The sequence below is a fragment of the Cetorhinus maximus genome, chromosome 2 (assembly GCF_964194155.1).
Source record: "Cetorhinus maximus chromosome 2, sCetMax3.hap1.1, whole genome shotgun sequence".
Lineage (NCBI taxonomy): Eukaryota > Metazoa > Chordata > Chondrichthyes > Lamniformes > Cetorhinidae > Cetorhinus > Cetorhinus maximus.
In genome coordinates, this window is record NC_135880.1 from 38,302,815 (window position 1) to 38,328,908 (window position 26,094).

The 26,094-nt window shown below is 44.0% G+C and overlaps 1 protein-coding gene across 1 annotated transcript in view; it reads right to left on the minus strand.

Moving 5' to 3' along the window:
• Positions 1 to 26,094, minus strand: part of pde8b (phosphodiesterase 8B) — a 298,830-nt gene that overhangs the window by 145,329 nt on the left and 127,407 nt on the right. The window contains exon 2 of the mRNA XM_078563415.1: positions 4,459 to 4,515. Coding sequence (XP_078419541.1) covers positions 4,459 to 4,515 — 57 coding nt within the window. The remainder of the gene's footprint in view (positions 1 to 4,458; positions 4,516 to 26,094) is intronic.

Genomic DNA, 26,094 nt, shown 5'->3' on the forward strand with positions numbered 1-26,094 from the left:
TTGGCTCCCATGTTCCCTACTTAACAACAGAGGCTACACTTTATAAAGTAATTCACTGGCTGTTAAGTAGTTTGGGAAACCCTGGGGTTATGAAAGAGACCATATAAGTGCAATACCTTTCTTTCTAGTCTTGTAGCATAAGTAGCAAGCTCATATTAGCCGCAATCAAGCCTTTAAATGATTGACACAACCTCTGAACATCTTTCCAGTGTCGATAAGTATGGACTTTAGTGTGCAGCAGGTAAGGCTCATTCAGTCCAATGATCTAAATGGCTCTGATCGATACTGACTCCTGGACATGTCTTTTTCCTATGTAATCTGTCAAACACAGCCCCAATATTCCACAACCAAATCAACCCGGGCTTGCAGATTACGCATGGCTAAAAACGAAAATATGGCCAAGCTTTTTGCTAATTCCCACTCTTCCACCAGCTTTTCCAGTCATTTCTTTGCCTCGGCATAGAAGTTGGATGTGATTTTGAGGCCAAGAAGCCAGAAAAAAACAGCCACTTAATTTAAATTGTTTCTTTAAAAACATTTTTGGTACTATTTCAGGTTTTTAGAGCATTAAATTCTGGATTATGGAACCGTATATATAAATGTCTGTAGAGAGCCTGTGGCATTTGTGGCAATAAATTAATACAGTGACTCCAGTCATATATTTTGCTGCTACAACGATCTTAGCTGTGCTAAATGGAGGTTGAAATCTAGCAGTAACAATTGAACTCCCTGTGTGATGGCTGGCGAAGTGGCAGTGCTTCACGTTCCTTCCGAATCTACTGTTTTTTTACCTCCAATTCAAGCTTGACATCACTGCTGCTTCCTGATTTATCTCATCTTTTATGTGGCTAGATTTTTACACCCACTCACAAAAATCTAGCCCATATTTCCTTTCAACTTTGATGGACCTTGAGGCTTTATCAAGGTTTGTCAATAAAAGCCTGTGAAATGCTTGCAGCTAATCAGAGACTAGGGCAAGAGGATGTACTGTTCCCTTTGCATATCGTGTAAATTTCAAAAGGCCTTGGGCTGGAATTCGTCTGTCAAAAGCTAACTTTTTGGGCTTAATACGCAGAGCTATTCAAAAAAAAAGCTTAGTTGCTGGCAATCTTTGTCAGACTTTCAGCTGATGTGCAATGTGAGTGTCGTTCTTCTGTTTTTTACATATGCATTGCGAGCCAAATTTTGTATCAACAAGCTTCTATTAGAGCTGCCAACCTGGCCATATCTCCTTGATGCAGTTGAACACTGACATCGAATAGGTCATGTTCCTAGGCCACTAGTCATTGAATCCACAAACCAATGTATGTTTTACAGCTTGCTGAACACAGCTGCAATAATGCATCAGCGAGCTGATGGGAGTTTTGCGGAATACCGATGATGACAAACATAGCCGAGCATTATTATCGATTCCCACACTTCCACCGGTTTTCCCAGCCATCTTGCTATTTGTTTACTCCATTGTAAGTCAAGTATGGTTACTAAGCCAAGCAGCTGATTGTGGTTGAAGAGAGAGCTTCTATTGAAAGAAAGAAAATGCATTTATACAGCACCTTTTATGACCACAGGAGGTCCCAACCAACTTCACAGCTAACCCAGAAGGAAAAAAATAGTTTGGACCAGTACTTTTATTTCCCAGTTTTACTGGTGTTCCATTTTAAAGTTTACAAGACCAGTTCGGACCAGTATTCTTATTTCGCAGTTTTTACTGGCCAGAATCTTCGGGTCAGCATGTGGGGGCGGGCCCTGCTCGCTGACCCGTAAAATGGTGCGCGGTGACGTCGGCTGTGTATCCCGACATCACCGCGCGTCATTCTGATCCTCAGTTCGGCAGGCGTGCAGCCGACTCCGCTGTGTGCCTGCCCAACCGTCAAAGGCCTATTAAGGCCATTTAAAAACTAATTAAAGTGATTAACTGAGCTGCCCGTCCAATCTTAAGGTTGGCAGGCAGGCGAAAAGCCCAGGCGGCCTTTGCATTTATCATGAAATCTCATCCACGGGCAGGATGAGGTTTCATGAAGGTTTTTAAACTTCAGTAAAAATTTTTAATAAAACTCATAGACATGTCCCAGCTCAGGTGACTCTGTCACATAAGGGGATATGCCTTAAAATTTTTTTTCTTTCTTTATTTAAATTTTTAAAAATCAAACTAATCTCCCTAAGGCAGCTCTGTGCCTCAGGGAGATTTCTGCTCTCTTTTGCGTGCATAAGCGAAAGAGTGCAGGCCCCGACTCAGCCTCTTCCCCCCGCCCGCACAGGGAGCGCTCAGCGCTGCTGGGTGTGCGTCACGCTAGGCCTTAATTGGCCTGTCCATGTGGGCGGCGATTGGCCGCGCGCCCGTCTGCGCCCGCTCCTGCCCAGCCCCCCCACGACAGGGAGAAAATTCTCCTCACTGTTTTTTCCTCCTGGGAATGAACTACAGTGCAATTGCCATTGTAACATAAGAAGGCAGTGCAATCAATTTGGGCAAGGTCCTACAAACAACAATGAGATCATGACAAAATAGTCTGCTTTACTGATGACATTTGTGGGATAAGACTTGGCCAGGGAACCGTGGAATCCCCTCCTCCCACTCCTCTGTGAATAGGATCTTTTATTTCCACTTGTGAGGGCAGACTGGGCCTTAGTTTAACATCTCACCCAAAGGACAATACCACTGACAGTGTAGTATACCTTCAATACTGCACTGGAGTGACAGCCTGGATTATATGCTTAAATCTCTGGAACAAGACTTGAAACCACAACCTGCTGACTCAGAGATGCAAGTGGTAATGACTGAACCAATCTTTCTTAAATAAAGTTAGTGACTTCAAAGCTGAAGATTACATACTCACAATTCAGTCCTGTATAAATCATCCAGTTATTTGTTAACCACTTGTCCTTCAGATGGGAAGGTCACTACTCTGCAGAGGATAGTGTCATCAGCAAAAAGAACACCGCTTTCGATGGGAAGTACTGATGGGGGCAGTAAACAGAGGGTAGAATCTTGCCACTGTCGGGCGGGCTCGGCAGGGACAGGCTGGGGCAGTCGGGAAGGCGACTGCCGCCTGCGATTGGGGCCAAATAAGGCCCGCCCAGCGTAAAACATGAGTGGCAGTGCTCAGCGCTGCCTGTGCGGGCTGAGGGAGGAGGGTGAGCGGGATGAGCGTGAACTTCGCGCATGCGCGCGAGTGCGCGCTACATAATCACCCTGAGGCACACAGCTGCCTCAGGGAGATGAAGAGTTGTAAAAAAAAAGAACTTAAAAATGTAATGAAACGTGTCCCCTCATGTAACTCTGTCATGCCGCCCGATGTCAACGCACATCATTTCACGCTCAAGCAGGTCGGGTGTGTGCCCGCCCGCCAAGCTAAAAATTTTTCCCAGAATGTGGCTAAAACATCCCTCTCTACCGGAGCCCAGTATAGTTGTTATAATAATATGGTTACATCTTAATCATGATCTGATATTTGTATTCTTTTGGGAAATTGTGCAGCCGGTTCAGATATACCAACAGAGTATCAACATCCAACCATATGGACTACATTCAATGTAATTCCATTTATTTCTTGAGAAATACTTTATCTTTCAATTCAGCACTCGATACTTTCAAACAAAATTCCGATTAAAAAAATCAATGAGAAAAAATATTTCTGCATTTTTTTTTTGCACGTTGTTGTTTGAGCAAAGGCAGGATTTTCACCTGCGTGGCAGAGAGAGAAGGCTGACCGCATCTAATTTCAAATACAGGTACATTCTCTCAAAAATGTCTGAAAACCAGACATTTTTTGAATGTGCCATGCATCATCTTTTCTTACATATTTTACTCAATTAAAATGAACCTACCTGGACAATTTGGCTAGGCCTGCATTATGCCAGACTTGTCATTCCCTTCCTCACTTGCACGAAGGTCTATTCTCATGCTCCAAGCGACCCTTGACCCCTGACCTGGATTGGCCTGAATCACCCACTGCCCAACGCGCTCGACCCGAACTTGGCCAAAATCCAAAATCTGGCACGGCCTTGAAGGAGTGTACCTGTATCACTATCACCACAATCAATTACATGGATGTTTGCTGCATTTCGGGTAAATCTGGCAGAGAGATCAAACATTGACAAACACCACTTGATAATCACAGTCCCTGCCTTTCCCTTTTCCTTTTGCTTCTTTTTTGATAAAACTAGTGAAGATCGTAATTTAACCTCCAGATTGCGAAACCTGAAATAAACATTTATCAGGAGTGGGTCTCCTCCAATGTTTCAGTGGATAAATATTCTGCACAATGCAATACACAAGTATACAGACCAGCAAGATCCCGTATCTGATTCTGCATTGACACAACAGAAGAAGTGTTGCTATTTTGCTGCAGTTGGAATATTTTACAGCTGGGGATCGGGAGCAGGAGGTGGAAACCATTGGCACAGTTATCTACTGGCCTACATGCAACTGTACAAATGTCAAGCACCTAAAGGTTTCACCTGAAAAGGATCTTGTGTCAGCCTCATTGGTCCAAAGTGTACTTCTGTCGATGCAACCTGAGGGGAGGAAAAGCAATGCTGTTATCAGACTGTCCAGCAGTGAAATCATGGGAATATGCCAAAGCGAAACAGTAAAACATTTGCAAATGTAGTCTGTATTTTGCTGGAAGTAAATGGAAAATGACACATTCTATACTTTGCTTTGGTTTGCTATCAGTTAGATCATCGACAATCCTCACAAGGTTATTAAAGGTTTGACCAGTGCAGATGCATATTTATTAATGGGAAGAATTAAAGTTCCAAAGCGTGCAAGTTCTTCCAATGTTAAAGGATTAACTTAAGTCTTCAGTGTTCTCAATGCAGTTTGTCAGGAACGTATATCGGGAATATGGCTACACGAAGAATGGTGTTTCATCCAGCCATCTTAATGGGTGGAAAATTGAGGTGAGGGGATACATACTCCCAGTATACGAATCTCTACACTGAGAATGGTTACCTTATCTTACACTATCAACTCCTAGTTTGGAGAAAGCATTGGGCTAAAAATAACACTTGGGATTTATTACTTTCATGACAGATTTTCATAACAAAAGCAGGTGGGCACCACGAGGACTGGAGTGTTGTGGACATAGAAATAATATTATAATTTAGTTTTATAAGTTACTCAAAGTTTTGTTCAAGAAAAAGAAAAAAATGTTCTGGAAACCAGTAAAAAAAACTACGCAAGGCACATTTTAATAAAGGTAGTTCTCCTTTAAGGACAAAGTGTTATAAGGACAAACATTCCAGCTTCTGCTTTTACAGCTCTACGTTAGCAGGGAAAAGTGTGTCTGTAAATATAAACACATAAAGCTTCTCTACTTCATTATTAAGTGAGTTTTGTTTAACTAAAAGTAATCCCAAAATAAAGCAGATGTGCTTTCATGATTGCAAGTACTTTAACCTTGATTGTTAAATATAGAGATAGTATTATACCACGTAATTGCCAGTATTCATTTTATATTACCAAACTTCTTTAAAAAAGAACAGCCATTTGAAAACCATGGGTAGCTGTGCACCCTTGTTTTAAAGTTGTGGTTTGTGATTTTATTTGTGACCCCAAACCCTCTCTGCGGCTGAGGAAAACCTGTACAGAACAGGAATTGAAATGCGGTGTCGGTAATTTTTAAAATGCCACCTGGGCGCCAACCTAGCAGAGCAGATTTGCCTCCTTTCACTGAACGTGCCCAATGTCCATTCCATTGATCAGGCGGATCCTACAGTGAGCATGCAATTGGGTCTGTCAGGTTACCATCTACTGTATGTGGTGAAGTTGAAAATAATACAGGCTGTATTACTAGCCTGCACAGGTGGACTCAGGGCTCAGCCTGTCCACAGCACCTGTGCTAGCAGGTTATGCTGCCCCCAAAGGGATCTATATAGGTTTACCTCATATTGGCATCACTTAGATGCTATGAAAGCTGAGGATACCATCATCAGCACTGTTATCAAAGGGGGCCATCAGATTGAATCCTAAAGATAATTTTCACCAGCGAATTATGTTTCCCAGGTGAATGTACTATCATTGTAGAACAACATTTTTCTATTAAATGGGATGGCCACTGAAATTCTGGCAAAAACCAACCATAACCCGGTTACTGAAGATGGTTATCATAAAGTCTATCCATGCCATGGCTGAACTTTTCAAAATTATTTAATTTATGTGGCTCAAAACACAATACTTGCCATGGGTGTTGATACTCCTCCCCAAAAACGTGGCTGTTGTGTCATAAGCAAAATATTCTCTCTGCTAAGAAGCACACCATGGAGAACATGGGGGATGTTATACTTTTTGGCTCCATTCTAACTGTAACAATAAGGAGCTAAGAACCCGGCTGCCTTGTTTTCATAGCCCCAGCATCCACAACTCTGATATTATCCTCATTCTCTTAACTACTCAAATCTTGCTTTGCAGCAGTTGTTTTGGAGATAGTTGACCAGTTGTCACAAAACGTTAAATGCAATGTACTGTAACTCAAGGTACAAATAGCAAGATCTAAAATGTTTATAGAATTCTGCTGCCAACAACTAGCTCTGGCTTGAATTGCAACAGCTTCGCCAATGGAAGGTCCTAAGGCCTCCTTAACCAACAGCAAGTCCTTTTTCCTTTCACTCATCTGGTCGAAAGCTCCTTGTCATGCAATGGGGACAGGAATGTTTGTGGCTCACCTTGACCTCCACGCACTGTACTTACACAGTGAGTTAAAATCAGGCTGTATGAATATTTCTCAATTGCCATGTCTGATGCTCCTTTCCCTAGCACAAACACACTCAAGCTAATTGTAGGGCCCTAGTTGCACTCCAATTTAGAGTCAGCTAGCTCAACAGCACAGGTTAGGGATCAAACTCTGGTGTTCAGTCCTGTATGACTCAGCATGGTTTTGACATTTTTATATTTCAAGCGCAGGCCCTTACCATATCTGGAAACTGGAAGATAAATGAGTTACTTAAGTATTATTTTGTTTAAAAAAGATAATTTTTCCCCCAATTTCCAGTTCTCTTGAAGAGCCCACCCAAAACATGAATCATTTTCTCTTTTCAGATGCTGATACCTGCCATCTATTTCCATTCTGATTTTACTTCAGATTTCCAACATTTGCAGCTCTATTTTATTTTTCAGTGTTTTATATTAGTTTTGAATTAGTGAGAGTTTGGAGAGGCAGTCTTGATAATATTATCATATCGCTAATAACATTAGTTGATACATTGGTTTAGCAGGCCAAGGTGAAGCATTGCTTTATGAATCATTATTTGTATAGGAATAAATAATGACAGGAATCTAACTCACTGGCATTGCACAATGTCAATAATATCAGCAAAGTGCTGCCTGATTTCTGCATTAGTGTTATGCTAAATTTAATATTCACAGGATGGCCTCAATAATGCATTTTACCACAGGTTTATTTTGTCGCAAATTTAACCGTTCTTTTTGAACAACTGCTTTAACTAACTGAAATAGTTTACCCTAAATAAAGGACAATTGAGGACTGAAGTGGGAGTCTCTTAGTTGAATTCACCCAACGCATGCTGAAGGAATGTCTTCATGAATGTCAATAAGTCTTTCACGTGTACATGATGAAGACAGAAGCGACAGTGGATAAAAAGGCAGTATTTGTTTTATAATGTTTTCCAGTTTCCTTGGTACTGGTGCAGTTTCAATCTCTAGTTTCTTGAATTGCACAAGAAGGGTGTAAGCAGATTGTGCACTAGCTTTGTCAGCAGTTCTCTTGAATACCCAGTCACTGGGGCGAATACCTGGCTTGGTTAAGACCTGGGACTTAAACGTGTGATAATTTGCGAGCCCCATTTTGCAGGTGTAACTGCCTCCTCCATTAACATTTAGATTTTCATCTCCCTCAGTATTTCCTTTATCTCTTTACGAAGTGACAATATACTACAGCCTTTGCATCAATGTGAATTGATGCAAGACTCATTATAACTGAGGAATCAGGTCACTGATTCAGGTCGAGACACCCAGGAACTCTATAACCAAAAGCTGGGAAATGGTGCCCAGCTCACATCATTTGGTCTTCACCCTTGTGTGGTATAACTCCTGCCCAGTAAAAAGGCACATTTTGTATGTGCCCAGGGCCAGGCAGATCGTTGGACTTGACAATCATAGAATAGTTACATCACAGGAGGCAGGGTCTGTTGTGTCTGTGCCAGCTCTCTGCAAGAGCAACTCAGATAACCCCATTCCCTACTCTTTTCCCATAGCCCTGCAAATTTTTCTCTTCATGTGCTTATCTAACTCCCTTTTGAAGGCCTCGATTATATCTGTTTCCATTACTCTTTAATGTCGTGTGTTCCAGATCTTTTGCCAATCCCCTTAAATTGGCGTCCTCTGGTTCTTGACCCTTCTGCCAATGAGAACACTTTTTCTCTAGTTATCATGTCTAGACCCTTCATGATTTTGAACACTTCCATCCAATCCCGACTTTGTCTTCTCTAAGAAGAATGACCCCAGCTTCTTCAATCAATCCATGCAACTGAAGTCCCTCATCCCCTGGAACCATTCTTCTAGATCTTTTCTGCGATGCTGAAATCTTTTTAATGTGAGGAGTGAAGCAACACTTACATCATAACAAAACAAACTTGAATTCATTTAATGCTTTTAAGCTGGAAAAATGTCCCATGGAACTTCATAGAAGATGGACAAGTGGAAAGCAAAGGTGACAAAAGCAAATGTGTTTTCAGGAAGCATTTGAAGGAGTGGTGACAGCAAGTGAGGCAAAGGGGTTTAGAGAGGGTGTGCGCAGAGTAAGGCAATGATAAGAGAAAAAAGAAAGACTTGCAGTTATACAGGCCGGGACTTTCTAGCCCTGCCATGGCGGGTTCCCCCTCGGCGGACGTGTGAGACATTTAAATGCCCGTTGACTTCAGCGGGACTGGGAGATCCCGCCGGCGGGAGGGCCTGGAATTTTCCAGCCAAAGTCTTTTTCATGACCATTGGACATCTCAAAGGGCTATACAGCCAGTGAAGCACTTTGAAGTGTAGTCACTGTTATAATGTAAGAAAAGTTGCCGACAATTTGCGTACAGCAAATTCCCACAAACAGCAATGTGCTAATGACCAGATAATCTGTTTTTGCGACTTTGTCTCAGGGATAAATATTGACCAGGACACTGGGGATAACTTCCCTGCTCTTCTTCGGAACTGTGCCATGGAATCTTCTACATTCACCTGCGTGGGCAGATGGGACCTCATTTTACACCTCATCTGAAAGGCAGCACCTCCGACACTCCAGCACTCCCTCAGTACTGCTCTGTGACAGCCTTAATTTTTGTGCTCAAATTCTGGGGTGGGACTTCAACCCAGAAGCTTGTGACTCAGAGGTGAGATAGTGGAAAGTGCTGTCACTGATGGTGAAACATTAGAGGTTGGCTGCTCTCGATCCTTATCACACTGAGCTCACTATGAGGCACAGCAAGTGACCTAACTCAGACCTACTGATTGCAATTAGGGCTGAATGCTTATTAGCATTTGACATAAAAGGCAGAATTTTACATTCCCCCGCCAGCGGGTTTGCACCGGGGTGGAGGGGGAGGTGGTGGGGGACCTGTAAAATTCCTCAGATGACCTACCCACTGGGCTCCTGCCTCTCCCGCAATTTTATGGTGGAACGGACGAAACCCAGGCAGGTTAGCCCAGCCTTTCCCCCATTGACCCCCTTAAGTGGTGGACTAATGACAAGCTTAAGGGCCATTTCTCACCCACCCTGGCAAGAGGAGTTCAGGAGCAGGGAGGAAGCCTAGAAAGTGACCCTGCTCAGACCAAGGATGAAAAGGGGGAGAAGGGCACCTCCAACAATAGCCTCCTTTCAACATCAGGCACCACTCTCAACATGTCTGCCCCCTCTGGGTGCTCCCTCCCCCCACGAGTATCTCCACCAACACCCTCAACCCCCTCTATCCACCCCCCCTGCCTGCCGTAAGACCCCTCCTTGGACTCCTGGAGCTAAGACTCTGGGGACCATTTACAGTCCCTGTCCTGTCCACTGCAGCTTCTGGTGCTGCTGAGACTCGAGAGCTGCCAGCCAATCAGATTGGTTGGCAACTCTCTGAGGCAGGACTTCTTCATGACTGAGGGCAGAATTCCCATCTCCAGTCAATTAAAGCTTCTCAAGGCGTTAAATGGCTGTGGGGCAGCCAATATCAGCAGAGACACGTTCCCCACCAATTCTTCAGGTGGTGGGGTTTCCTTAAGAAAGCTGGCCAAAATTACATTTTTAATCTTTTGATCTCCCTATTTCTTCACCATTCTGCTTCTTTTGCTCCTTCTACCGAAGTTGTGTGGACTGAAAACTCCTTGGTCTCTACCCTGCTGAAATGCACTAGAATGGGACTTAAAAATGAGAGGAGGTTGGCCCCATCAGATATTCTAGGGCCAGCTAACTTATATAATGGGAATGGTGCAAAGGTGGGACTCCTCCCAGTGGCAGAGGAGATACATTAGGGGAACACAGAATATTCAGGAAGGTGATGAAGCAAGGCCACAATTTCTATATTTAAATAGTTCCATGTAGCTAAAGGGCTGAGCAGGCTCTTGGGAGAAAGACTGAAATGGTTGAAACTACAGAAAAAGACAAGCAATCAAAGATTTCAGAAAGTGATGTGGAAATGCTTCTAGCCCAATAAGCAAGGATGCAATCGTTGGAAGAAGCCTTTACACAGAACAGCATGAACCACATGGAAGGATGTAACTGTGGCTGTGTGCGGCTCCTCCATAAGCTGTGGAGTGTTCAGAAGAAATGTAATGATCTTGCACAGTCAGCAAAGGTAAGAGTAAGATGAATAAAAAGGCAGATAATTGAATCACAGAGAAGCACATAGGTACTCCCTTGAATAGCGGACAAGGACTGCCCTTCAGGGTAGCACCTGACATCTTGTTCCTTGTCCCAGATACAAAGTCATTTGGTAGCATTCATATTAACTGTCTTCATTAACTGACACTGAAGGCTCACGACCTAGGTCCTTGATCCAACGCAGCTTTCATTACTATCATCCATTCCTATCATGTATTCCTCCTCCAGGAGAAAAAAGCACACAGGCTACTGGAGAAGGACATTCCAATATCCAACATTTGACAACATGACAAGAAATAATGGCCATAATTGGCATCCAAATGATCCTGGGTTCTGGATGGGAATCATTGTTTCTCTAGTGGATTTATGACAATACATGCCAGTTTTTAATTAATGTTCTTATGTATTCTTCAATCTCATCATTTGTTACCACATTTCTCATAAGGAATCCACAAAATAGCTGATGAAGATGGAACGCGAAGCACATCAAAGTGAACAGTAGTGCTTTTTCCGCAGGCCAAGAGGGAGTGGAAAAGATTTCTAAAGTACTTTTCCTGGCTTCACAATAGAAGGACTCTGTCAGCCATTAATCAGCAAACCACCCATCCCCATCCCCTTCGGAAAGTTACCTGAGAGCCGCTGCCAGCAAGCCAGGTGGTCCAAACTGAAACACTGATAATGGCTGAGCTGCCTCTGGAGGTGCGACAGGTACCAGCAACTTGCCAAATTATTCATATGAGGCCCAAGGCCCAATTTAAGGCAAGCCTTGTGCCACGTGAATGGAATATAAAAGTAGGAACTACTACAGTTGCACAGTTGATGAGACCACATCTGGAGTACTGTGTACAGTTTTGGTCTCTTTGGTGCAATTTGGAAGGGGCCAGTAGCAAAAATAATTGACTGTTGGAACTGTTTGGGCCACTAATCTGGATTGAACAGTATCTTCAAAAGCCACAAGGGTTCATCTGTGGATCTTTTTAGTGAATCTTCGGGATGGATTTTAACCCGAAGACGGTTTCCAGCGGGAAACCGGGTTGGTAAATTAATTTCCTGCTTGCCTCTTGGTGGAATGAAGCAAGGCCATGAAATGGTTGCTAATCTGTGAAAAGTTGAGTGGCCCTGGGAAGCCTGCCACCCCTCCGGTAGGTGTGGCGCTGAGAGTTCCGTAGTAGGGAGACTGCAACAAATTGCCCACTAACCCCAGAATTAAAATTGCAGTCGGGGCTACATGACTTCATCAGACCCTAATCTGTCTCTTTAAGGAAGGGCCCTGGCAGCTCTGGGCAGGTGATTTAGCTGCCTGTCCAAAAGTGTTGGTAAAAAATTAGAAATAGTGGATCTGGGCAGGACATTGGTGGGAAAATCATACTTTGACTACTTGCTTGCCCAGCATCCACCAGCTGGGCAAGGTTAAAAGCTACCGTTTTATTTGCACTAAGCGCAATAGTGGTGCATGATCAAGAATGAACATCAAGCTGCCTGTTAGTAAAAAAGGACAGCTGATCATTTATGACGGGTGCGCCCCCTGCGATGACGGGTGTTCAGGCCGTATCGTCCCAAACCCGCGGCATTAATTATGCATTCCAGGGAAACACGCCGTATCCATGGCAGGCGGGCTCTCATTCGCCCGCCACGCCATCACCTCGCTGCTTCATCATTCCAGGCACCACATTTAAAGCGCAGCCATGCTCAGTGCTTCCAGCCCAGGACTGCAGCAAAGAAGACATGGCCCCGAAAGGCAAGAAGACTGCAGCCCTCAAGCACCTTTTAGATGCTGTGGAGGCCCGCTGTGATGTCCTCTACCAGTGCTCTGGCCACAGGAGGGGCAGCTACATTACCACTCTGGCTTGGTAGGCGATGGCAGTGGTGATCAGTGCCAATGCTGCACAGAAGGGGTTGGCCATCCAATGCAGAGAGAGGGTGAATAATCTCATACGTGCAGCCAGGGTATGGTAACCATCTCATCACTCCAAACTCACACCCTCAAGCCCATCACACATTCACTGGCATCTCACTCACTGCCAGCTCAAGGGACATCACCACCCATTCTCACACACTTACCCTCACATCTCCATCTGGTCTCTTCTCCTCTGGAGACTGCCTCCTCAGCCCTCACCATCCTGAGGCCACTTGCACAGGTCAAAATGTGCCCTGACACACACCCTGAGATACCCCCATTCCCCAGTACAACTCTCAATCTGCAGCCTCTTCCCTTACCTGAGGCCACTTCTCCCCCTTTGCCAAGCAAGCCCTAGCCCTACAGCTGTTGAAAAGCCACCTACATATGGCTGATCTGGTAGGTTGAGACCTGCCCATGAGCCCCCCTAAAAGTGATGTGGTGCTGTCTGTGAAGCCTGGCGCTGATGACTGCGAGTGCTGACCAAAGCAAGATAGGTAAACAAACCTTGAAGTCCCAAGTGAAGTGAGTGAAGTGCAGCCTGCCAAGTGCACGCCTTATCCTGTCGACATGGGCAGACAACCCAGCTGGGGGTTGGGGGTGGGGGGGTGGGGGAATGAGTCCGGCAGGATGACCTTATGCTGATCTATTACATTGAGGTTCCCGACGCCCGACGGCGGGGAGTGCGGCCTGCCATTGGCGGGCAGAGCAGACGATCGCAAACTGGTTTCACGACGTCGTGAAACCGATTTTTGGCCTTCTCGCCCTATTGCCTGCTCACACTACTGAACACGCCTGAGGCCGGCGGGCACAAATCCCGGCCTTAGCCTTTGGACACAGAGATCCCCCTCAGAATTTAAGATTTCCTGAGCCTATATACTCAAAATATAGGGGTAATACCAGCATTGTCTCTTCCTTTTTAAATGCTGCCCTATTCTCCTTAGCCCCAAAATAAAAACAAAAATTGCTGGAAATATTCAGCAGGTTGGGCAGCGTCTATGGAAAGAGAAAGAGGGATAGAGTTTCAGTCTCATTCACTTTCATCAGAACTCATTCAACTCCATTCCATTTTCCTCCTCTTCTTTATTATTGTGGATAGAGGAATCCCCTTCGGGAAACTTATGATGCTAAGTAAAGAGCTTATAATCTGGGTAGGGGTCTGATTAGCACTCAGACTGTCAATTCTTCTCTATATTTGAGAAAAAACATGAAAAAAAAAATGTAAAATCCCATCTGTAACTGGAAATATTGGCAGACGATCCTACTCCCAGGCTGCAGGCTGCACTCCTGTTGATCCCGGCCAATACACTGCCGGGATTTTACAGTCCCACCCAGTGGTGGACATTGTCGCAGGCGGGACAGTAAAATTTGGAGAGCGGCGTTTTGGTCACTCTCCAAATTTCCCAGCCCACCTGCAATGATGGCTGCCGCTGGCGGGACTGGGAAACCCATCCCACTGTCTTACTTTTGTCTTGGCATCAGTTAGGTTAACCAGGCCTCAGGTTTGCTGTGCAAATATTGGGATTTCTGTCAGGAAACGCTATCCTATGATTTGCTGATCATTTAAATGATCTCACATTGAAGGGGTTCGGGCGCAGGACATGGCCCCACCAACCCAGACTGGAATGGTGGCAATTTGGAAATTGCGTAGGAAATCCAATGGAAACAGGTCACCCAAACTGCAACTCTAAATATCCGTTCTAGCATCTTGCTGCATAGTAAGTTGCAGGCTAGTTCTCTTTCCACTTCGCCATGATTTATTGACTGGTTTCTGCAAAGAAAGGATTGAGCAGTTTCCTTCGAGGTAAACTCAGTTGTATACATCCAGGGAATGCAATCAAGCAGTGAGTGGGTTCAACTGTAGTTATGTCACGTACCATTTATATTTCTACATCATTTTCTAAAGATGAAAAGAATAGATCTAGAAGGAGGGCACAGCTCCTTCAGCAGTTATTTGGTAAGACAGTTAAAATATATATAGCTTGACATGGTGTAGTATGACCTTGCGTTTGCCTCCAAACCTGTTACCTTTGGACAGGATCAAATTAGGTGGAATATAACACCTTACTAGCCACAATTCTTCCTTTAAACTTCAAATAGATCGAGTTAAATGGAGTTGAGTTGGACTATTATAAAATACATTTTATGAGCAGTTTTATTTTCCTTAATTTTCTCCCTTCCTCTTTGGAAGGTAGTCTTTCACGGGAGGATATGGTTCAACATGTGCTGCCAGTCCTGCTCAAAGTCAGAGGATTGGAGTTTCCCGGCCCAATGATGATGTGCTGGGAGGTGGGACAGCTGACAAGATGGCAGAGGAAAAGTGTCTGGAGGGGAGTCTGACGTCTTCCTGTGGCCATGCCATTACCAGCGGCAAGAAAGTTGGTGGCTCAGTGGCCTGCCACATGGCCAATTGAGCCACTGATGTAGCTAGTTAGGAACCACTTTCCACCTTTGCAGGTATTTTGCAGAGGGCCAGTTGCTTTGTGGGGAGCCCACCAAATGAAGCCTATTTGTGACAATCCCCGTAGTGACCAATAACTTTTAAAAAGAGATTTGAATTTCCCAGTGACCGGCTCAAAGATTTCACTATTTAAGACTTTTACTGTAACAAAGCACTAAAATCAACATAGTCTAAACATTACTCAGGAGGCAACTAACACACTAAACTACAGAAAAAGTATTATTTAGTAAACGGAGACAGCACGCTGCATTTATACATTGCACTGCACTTTCTATGGATGTGTAGCCTTGAGTTTAAAGTCCAAATCCTCCATTGACTCCAACAGGATCTTCTATCTGCTTCATCAGAGTGAATCTATCAGTGTCCTTTTAAACAAATCCCCTTCACTCAACCCTTTGAGCATAATCATATGGACTTCATGTTGTAAGGTACCTTCTGATGATTCTGTGGTTTTTAACCCTTCATAATCCTTGTTTCCTCAAACATGGGTTCTGTCCTCACCAGTGAGCTGCTCAGTGGGCACCTCAAAAGCAGTGCTTTTCTTCTGCTTGGCATAGCAGCACCTGTTGTGGGTCTTTTCCATAAATCTTTTGGTCTGACTCTCTCTGAGAGTCTGTGAGTCTTCAGTCAGCAAGGCCAGCAGCTTCTTTCTTTGTGTCCAATTGTTAAAGTTCACAATTAGCTTTCAATAGGGTTTTGCCTGGGCCCCCTAACCCCATGGCAACCAAATCACATGGGCCTATCACTGGGCAGAGTTCAGTACAACTTCACAGCATCCCCCATTCCAGGAGTTTTACCTTAAATTGAAAGAGACAGTTTAAAACATAATTGCCTTATAAAGTCCGAGGAGATGGTGGTATTGTCACTAGATAAGTATTCCAGGGTAATGCCCTGGGGATAAAAGCAAAATACTGCGGATGCTGGAAATCTGAAACAAAAACAGAAAACCCTGGAAAAACTCAGCAGGTCTAACTGTGGAGAGAAAAACAGAGTTAACGTTTCGAGTCCGTATGACTCTTCTTGGTTTGAATCCCACTATGGCAGATAGTGGAATTTGAATTCAATAAAAATCTGGAGATAAAAATCTAATAATGACCATGAAGCCATTGCTGATTGTTGTAAAAACACATCTGACTCACTAATGTCCTTTTGGGAAGGAAATCTGTGGCCCTTACCTGGTCAGGCCTACATGTGATTCCAGACCCCACAGCAGTGTGGTTGACTCTTAAAATGCCCTCTGAACAACGGCAGTTAGGGATGGGCAATAAATGTTGGCCTAGCCAGTGATGCCCACATCCCATGAACAAATAAAAAAAAGTAATAACATGGTGGCCTCCCTGTGGGGGGGTGCCTCCTTTTTGGGCACTCTTTGGTGCAATGGATACCCTCATGGCAATGGCACTGCCAGGGTTCAATGATCACCGGGGCCTGGCTGCCTGGCCCCGGCTGACCCTAGCCTCACTTGCCTCTCTTTGAGGGTCTGGTGTTGCAATCCCAGAAATGGCCACCACTGGTAGTGGCGCTGCTGATGCAGCTGAGCTGCCTGCCCTCTGATTGGGCTGGCAGCTCTTGGGGCAGGCTACCGCCTTAAATTGGATGGTGGTGGCAACCCGGCGGCAGCCTCTTGATTGGCCGCCTCCGGCAATATGCTGCCCCGGGTCTCATCGTTAGCCAAAGTGGGGTCAGCTCCCGGTAGCGGCGGGACTTCACAATCATCCACCAAATTCAGGCCAGTGTTTCTGTCGATCACTTTGACAAGTAATGCATCTCTGAGCAAAACCTTAATTATTAGGGGTTGTCAAGAAGGTTTCAGCCCATATCAGTGATTAATTAGTTTGGTTCAGTTTGGAACTAAAAATCACAAAGTACTAATTTCAACTTGGATTCTTTAGATAAAATGCACCTCCGGCAAATTTTTAAAATAACATTAAACTGAAAGTGGATCCCAGGAGAGATTATGAAACAGGCTGAAAGTTGATGCCAGTGGGTGGATTTGCAGATGACAACGCTTGAAGCACAGCCAGTGCTTAGTTTACACATTCAGGTTATAAGTTTGTTGCTTGCCTTTCTCTCTAATGAATACAATGGTATGTCAACATTCAATGAGAGTCACAATCGCCACAGAGAGACGTAAGTATGAAAATTGTAGACGTTTTCATAAATCCTGCCAAATAAATGACTACTATCGTGCTCACTAAATTGTGCCTAGGAATCAAGAAAATATAGGATCAATTTTAAACCTACCTGCCGAGTGGAAACTGAGTGCGTGCAGGGTTAAAACGAGCAAGTTACTTTCCCAACCATTTCCAATAATTTGCGATTTCAGCCCATAGGATTTTTAAGGTGTCTTCACAAAGCAGTTGGGAGCCTCACAACCTGCTACAAATTGGGGTCCTATTGCATCAATAGCACTCTAATGCAATTTTAGCATGAGTGGGGAAGCTGTCGGGCTGTTCACTGGTCAGAAGCAGGACTGCAGGTGGAGCGAAGAGATCTTTCTGTTAAGTCTAAAACTTCCCTGCTCCTCTGGCTCCACAAGGGAAACTGTGGCCTCCCCTGCTCAATCCTGTAAAATAATCCCCTACCGTCCATTTACCTGGAGGCCAATGTGCCTTCTGATCTTTGTTTTCTGCCTACTGCTGTGCACCCTCTTCTCATCCATTCCAGGCAGAAAATGGTATTTAAATGATGCCAAGCAAGAAATCAAATTGTTGGAGTGCTTTCACACCAGAAAGTGGCCACAAGTTAAAAAAAACACATTTTGGCACAAAAAAATGTTTGTGTTAGACCGGCATGGTAACTACATTTATTTTGAGTAACTGCTAAATTTCCATTCTGTTGGTCGATTATTTCAAAGATTTGACCACTCTTTGATTAAAGATATTTTGTTCCTTTTATTTTCCATTTGTGGATTTCTATTTTCTACAACTGGAACTTGATACTATACAATTGCTATAACCTATAATAGACTGTTGGCAGCACATCATTCAAAGCAAATGCATTCCTGTACATTACAACAGTGATGACATTTCAAAACACTTCATTGGCTGTGAAATGCTGTGGGGATGTTCAAAGGATATGAAAGGCGCTATATAAATACAAGCTCTTTAATTCTTTCTGACACTTTTTTCAAATTAGTAGTTGTGGTATAACTAGGCTCTACAGAAAGGGATCCGAAATAGTGTGCATTTGACTGAGAACAATTAACCTGCGTTGAGACTCCACTCCACAGGAATCATGATGGAGCTGGAGTTTATAATTTGTTAAAAAGCTTACAAGAACCTGACAGCAGCACCAATGGCTGATATTTATATAGTCCCTTTAATGCAATAAAATGTCCCCCAAGGTGATTTACAGGAGCAGGAGGAGGGATGGTTAAAAATCAGATCAGTGTCCTGCTCACCTGATTCTGCTCCACTTCATCAGGCACCATTTTTACAAGCATGTTTTCAGCTGCTTGCAAAAGGCCAGATTATCTACAGATAATTTAGCCACAGTGCAAGAGTTGAGAGAGGTCGTGGTGAGGTGGAGCTGGGTGTTGTCAGCATAAGTGTGAAAACTAATGCTGTGCTTTAGGCTGATGTCGCCAAGGGGCAGTCGATGAGAAATAGGAGGGACTCAAGGATAGATCCTTTGGGACACCAGAAATAATGGTGCAGGAGTGGGAAGAGAAGCTATAACAATTCATACTCTGGATCTGATTAGATAGGTGAAAGATAGATAATATTAGATAGATAGGATCAGTACTCATCCATGTTGAACACCACTTGAACAAAGCAGTGATGGTGGCAAGGGCACAGAATGTACCCTGGGTGGGTGACTTCAATGTCCATCATCAAGAATGGCTCAGTAGCACCACTAGTGGACCAAGCTGACTTAGTCTTGAAGGATTCGGCCTCCTTCTGTGCTGTAGGTGTCTATGAGTCTATGAGATGAGACATAGCTGCTAGACTGGGTCTGTGGTGGTGAGGGAACCAACAAGAGGGAAAAACCTACTTGACATCACCCTCACTAATCTACCAATTGCAGATGCATCTGTCCATGACAGTGTTGGTAGGAGTGACCACTGTGCAGTCCCGTCTCCACATTGAGATACCCTCCATCGTGATGTGTGGCACTATCACTATGCTAAATGGGATAGATTTCAATCCAGCAACTCAACACTGGGCAGCCATGAAGTGCTGTGGGCCATCAGCAGCAGCAATAGAATTGTATTCAACCACAATCAGTAACCACATGGCCCGGCATATCGCCACTCTACCATTGTCATCAAGCCAGGGGATCAACCCTGGTTCAATGAAGAGGGCAGAATGGCATGCCAGGAGCAGCACCGGGCATTTCTAAAAATGAGGTGTCAACCTGGTGAAGCTACAGCACAGGACTACTTGCATTCCAAACAGGGGAAGCAGCATCTGATAGAGATAAGCGATCCCACAACCAACGAATCAGATCTAAGCTCTGTAGTCCTGCACATCCTGTTGTGAATGGTGATGGATGATTAAACAACTAACTGGAGGAGGAGATTTCACAAATATCCCCATCCTCAATGATGGGGGAACCCAGCACACCAGTGCAAAAGACAAGGCTGAAGCAATAGCAACCATCTTCAGCCACAAGTGTCAAGTGGATGATCTATTTTGGCTTCCTCCTGAGGTCCCAGCATCACAGATGACAGTCTTCAGCCAATTTGATCACTCTACGTGATATCAAGAAACAGCTGAAGATACTAGATACTGCAAAGGCTGTGGGCCCTGACAACATTCTGGCAGTAGTACTGAAGACTTGTGTTCCAGGACTAGCTGCACCTCCTAGCCAAGTTGTCCCAGTACAGCTACAACACTGGCAATGTGTAAAATTGCTCAGATGTGTCCTATCCACAGGGAGCAGGACAAATCCAACCCAACCAATTACTGCCCCATCAGTCCTATCTCGATCATCAGCAAAGTGGAGGAAGGTTTTGTCAACAGTGCTATCAGGCAGCACTTACTCAGTCTGCTCACTGGCAATCAATTTGGGGATCTGCTATGGCCACTCTGCTCCTGACCTCATTACAGCCTTGGTCCAAACACTGACCAAAGAGCTGAACTCAAGAGGTGAGGTGAAAGTGACTGCCCTTGACATCAAAGCAGCATTTGACCAAATGTAGTATCAAGGAGCCCTAGCAAAACTGGAGTGAATGGGAATAAGGGTGACAACTCTCTGCTGGTTGGAGTCATACCTAGCACAAAGGAAAATGGTTGTGGTTGTTGGAGGGCAATCATCTCAGCTCCAGGACATCACTGCAGGAGTTCCTCAGAGTAGTGTCCTAGGCCCAACCATCTTCAGCTGCTTCATCAATGACCTTCTCTCCATCATATTGTCAGAAATGGGGATGTTTGCTGATGATTGCACAATGTTCAGCACCGTTCACCGCTCCTTTGATAATGAAGCAGTCCGTGTCCACATGCAGCAAAACCTGGACAATATTCAGGCTTGAGCTGATAAGTGGCAAGTAACATTCGTGCCACACCAGTGCTAGGCAATGGCCATCTCCAAGAGAGAATCTAACCATCGCCCCTTGACATTCAACAGCACTACCGTCACTGAATCCCCCACTATCAACATCCTGTGGGGTTACTATTGACCAGAAACTGAACTGCAACAGCCATATAAATACTGTGGCTACAGGAGCAGGTCAGAGGATGGGGAATTCTGTGGTGATTAACTCACCTCCTGACTCCCCAAAGCCTGTCTACAAGGCACAAATCAGGAATGCGATGGAATCCCCACTTGCTTGGATGACTCTTTTATTTCAACCTATTAAACTAAATTAACAAAATCAGGGACAAAGTAAAAGGCAGCCCTTAAAGGGATACTGCATAAAGAAAATCAATACCTTAAAGGAAACTTACAAACATTAAATCAAAATGTGATTAAAGGGGTCAATAAAGCACCCCTACCGTGCCCTCCGAACATGGAAGGCCTCGATGGTGCCAGCGAACACTGCATGTTCCCTCTGCAAGGACACCGAGCCACGAATATAGTTCCGGAAGAGGGGCAATCAGGCCAGATGACCCTCTCGATTGCCCACTGCCTGGACCTGTTAATGGCCAACTTGGCCAGGCCCAGGAGTAGGTTTGCTTGCCTGAATGAGTGCAGCTCCAACAATACACAAGCAGCACAACACCATCCAGGACAAAGCAGCCCACTTGGCTGGCACTCCATACACCATCATAAACATTCACTCTCTCCACCACCAATGCATAGTGGCAACAATGTGTACCGTACCTATAAGATGCACAGCAGGCAACTTACCAAGGCTCCTTCGAGAGCACCTTCCAAACCCTCTACCACCTAGAAGGACAAGGCAGTAGATACATGGAACACCACCACTTGCAAGTTTCCCACCAAGCCACATACCATGTTGATTTGGAATGATATCGCCTTTCCTTTACTATCGTTGGATCAAAGTCCTGGAACTTGACCTAACAGCACTGTGGATGTACCTACACTACATGGACTGCTACGGTCCAAGAAGGCGGCTCACCATCACCTTCTCAAGGACGGCAGTTAGGGAATGCCAGCAAATGCTGGCCTAGTGAGCGGCACCCACATCCCATGAAAAAATAAAAGCAAAGAAAAGAATGGAACCAGGTGCGAGCAGTCCCACTCAGCTGGGCGTCACTAGAATAGCATTGAAGGAGGATGGTGTTGTCAAATGTATCAAAGGCTACAGGCAGGTCGAGAAGGATGAGGAGGGATCATTTATCTTTGTCACACTCACATGGCATGTTGTTCGTGACTTTGCTAAAACCTTCATTGCTAATGTCAAGAATCTGATCTTGCTGCTATTACTGAAATTTATTTAAAAATTACATTTTAGTAATTCTCAACAAACGGAGGCACATCTGTTGTGAATTAACTAACTACTGTTTTCACTCCCAGCCAGAATGCTAGTACAGGGAAAGGATGAGGCTAAATGGCAAAAACCAATTCAGAGATATAAACCTTGCATGATGTCAATAATTAATAACAATTGATTCTAACATAATTAACTTGTCAGTTATGTTAATTGCATTTCATTCAGAGACTTGATCCTCTGCAATTTTATCCAATTATCAGACAAAAGGCTGGATTTTAACCTTTGTCATTGGCTAACAACCAAATAAACAGTCAGTTCAACTGTCAGTACATGGGTGCATTTCCTCTCAGTGGTAACTGGAATGAAAAAGTTAACAAACTCATGAGAAAAAGCATTCAGACTTTTTTCCCCTATAACCTACCTTTTCACACAAACTAAAATGATTGAATAGACAAAAGGAAGAAAAAAATGTTTGTGAAAGATTGGGTAGAGATGGTAAAGCTCTCGCTGGAAGTCATTATTGTGCAAATCATACTGTTTTGCAAAGCAGATAATTCAAATGAGAACTGTACAAAGGTCAAGTTCCATCCCCCTTATGAACCCAGCTCCAATTGACAGCCCAAGCTTACTCCTGGCAACCCTAAGAGTCATTTGCAATTCATGCAAAATCATTCATTCATTTTTCATGCAAATTTATTCATTCATTTCTCAGGAGTGTTTTGTTTTGGTAGCAAATTAGTTATTAATAACTTCTAATGCATTTGCATTAAATACCACACTTCCATTGAAAATGAAATTAATTAAAATTCAGGCCATAATCAATCATGACCTACTTACAGAACATCAATCATTTAAGAACATAGGCTAATTGAAAATCTATTAACATAGAATTAATTAGCAATTTAAGTAAACTTCAAAAATATTAAGGCCCAGATTTTTCGTCCCCGGAGCCAGGAGATTTCTTTGCTCTGCAAGCCTGACCTTTAGAAATGCCCACCCACAGGTCAGGTTTTAGTCAGTGGGGGTGGGCTGAAATAGGAGATGGGGGGGTGGGGGGGGGGGGGGGCAACTCTTGAATGAGTGCGGAGGCTGCCAGCTGTGTAGGAGGACTGGGTGGAAGGCATGACCCTGCGCATGGGCACTGTGTTTAAATAAATAAAAGATTAAAAACAAAAAGCAGCCCTTGCGCCTCACCCTCTCACCCCCTCACAATCCCCATGCCCTATTTATGCCAACCTATGCCAACCCATGTCCCTCACCAACTCCCCCTTGGCCCCTCATGCCCCAATCCCAATCCATGCCCCTCTATCCACCCCAATGGCCCTCACAATGCCATGCTAACCTTTGTTCCTCTATCCACCCCCATCATCCCGCATTCCCTCAATGCCAACCCATGACCACCACCCTTTGCCCTTATGCCCTCAATGCCAACTCACCTAGTATCCTCAAATACTTCCTTGACAGCTTTGACACTTCCTTGACAGCTGGACAGTTCCTTGACAGCGTGACAGTTCTTTGACAGCTAGAAAGTTCCTTTACAGTTTATTGACAGGTGGACACTTCTTTGACAGCTTAACAGTTCCTTGACACCTGGGCAGTTCCCTGACAGCTGGACAGTTCTTTGATAGCTTGACAATTCAAGTGAGTTTGTGGGTAAGGCATGCATAATCATGTTTAATTTTAACAATCCTAAAAGTACCTTATCTTTCCCAAAGGGTGTCTTACCACTTTGAAAGAGTGCCTTACCCTTTCCATCCGGGATCCTATCCAAAGGGGTATGTTACCTCTCCAAAGGGTTATCCAAATGAATATAAGTTCAGACCTCCTCTTGCCTGGTCTCTTTTTAAACACTTAGCATTTAACACTATCATCCATTCCTACCATGTATTCCTCCACCAGGAGAAAACAGCACACAGGCTACTAGAGAAAAACATTCCAATCTCCAGCATTTGACAGCATGACAAGAAATAATGGCTGTAATTGGCTTCCAATTGATCCAGGCAGTTTAAATGGCCAGCCACCTACATGAATCTCACATGCCACTCCTGGCCTGAGTCCAGTCCTGCCCCTGCGAAGATGGGAAATGCCGGGTTCAGGGGTGGGACTTAGAATTTTTGGCCATTTCCAGGATTTTCACCACGACGGAGAGGTTCTCCGTTGCGACTAAAACCTTGGCTTAAGTCTATGTCTTATCTGTTCTTTCTTCTATTTTCTTGAATCGTCCACCCACTTGCTAGCCCCATGCCCAATGAAAAAGGGCCCTGTCGGAGGAGGGTGGGTGGTTATAATCAGAGAAGTGTTCTGCTCACCAGGTCCACCTCCACTTCATCATGCACCATTTTTACAGGCGTGTTCTCAGCTGCACGCAAAGGCCTGGCCTCAGACAAGTGAGGGCCTCACTCAGATACAACGGTCATTCAGTTCCCAACAAGATTTTAATGCATGTTTGGGCAATCGCTGCCAATGCCAGCATCGTCAGAGAATCCTGGCGCCACACAGGAGTCAGCCCAGAAGAGGGCTGAGAAGATAAATATATTTAATTTGTTAAAGAAAATTTAGTCCTTCCCTGCTCCAGGCTTCCCTCTTTTACCCAAACATTATTAGCACCCCTACACAGCATCCGCCCTCCCATCCCCACCCCTGAAAGACTTGCCCAACTGCAGGGGTCCTCGGGTCCTCAATGGTGGCCTGCTGCCACACAATTTCCCACTTCCTCACTCTCAACCTCGTTCCAGCCAAGTTTGGGCGATAGTTACTCCTGGGATGTTGCAATGAGGGTTAAAATGGGCCTTAGAATTTTTGGGGGTTAAAATGACTTGGGCTTCATGCTGCATGGCCGTTTGTGTATGTTGCTCACCCCGGTCCCCCTCTCATGTCACACTCATGCCCAGAATTAAAACCAGAACTGAGATGTTGGAGAGTAGTTAACATCCACTGAAATGCACCATGGTTTGATTGGTACTTGGGAGAGGGAAGGGGAGGATTAAACGAGGCTACTACTAGCAAAGAATATAATCTGGCAGATATAGTTTACCCATGTATGTTATTAACATTCTTTCATGATATGAGAAATAATTTATTAATCCATGAATATTACATTTGTTGCTCTACCTGAAACACTCAATGGCTATCAGTTAGTCTTGTATATTGATGCTTGGAATTTAATTAATTTCATTAAAATAAACAAAAAACCTATTGAGCGCTCATGAAGAACTAATGACATGACCTATAGATAAGAATACAGTGGTAGGTAAACTATCAATTTTATTTTTGAATGTTGACACTCTTCAGCTATAGATTGGTAATTTAAGAACAAAATTGCCAATTCAATGTATTTAACTATAATTTAGTTTTAATAAACTTAACATCAGGTATTTCAATGAATTTTCACAAATAGTCCTTCACAGAAATTTATTCACTTCTAGGTGCAATTTTAGCATCTCCATGATGCCAGTTACCCCTGCTTCCAAAGTTAGTCTGTAAAATAGGCTTTTTGAAGTTAGCAGCCAGCCAGGAGTCTGAATTTGGCTCTCTCCTATATATCCCACTGCTAGCTGGAAGAAATTCTTGTCATTTATACTGATTCACATGGAATATAGTGATTATGAAGTGTCAAACAACAACTTGTATTTATATAGTGTCTTTAACGTACTAAAATATCCTAAGTTGCTTCCCAGGGGTATCATAAAACAAAAATATGACAGCAAACCACATAAGGAGAAATTAGATTAAATTTCTGTTATCCAGTAACTAGCATCATGATAAGTGTTTATTTATATTATTTATCATGACAAGTGTGTTGTGTTGCGCCTGTCTTTTGGCTTTCTTAACAAGGAATTCACATTCACAAATTCAATTGCAGCAAACCTGCCAATCAAAGCCTCTAAATAATCAATATCTGCTGTTTTTAAAAGTTGTTTTTTGCCACTATAATTTAACTGTAAGTCAGCACAAGTCAAGGAAATGCTGCAAATTTCTCGCATGCTGTTTTCTCAATGTTATACCACTGACCCTTAACCATCTACAAACTTGAGGCAGAGTTTAAGGGGGCCCTTGAGAGCAGATTGGAAGGTGGGGGGCCAGCGTGGAGCAG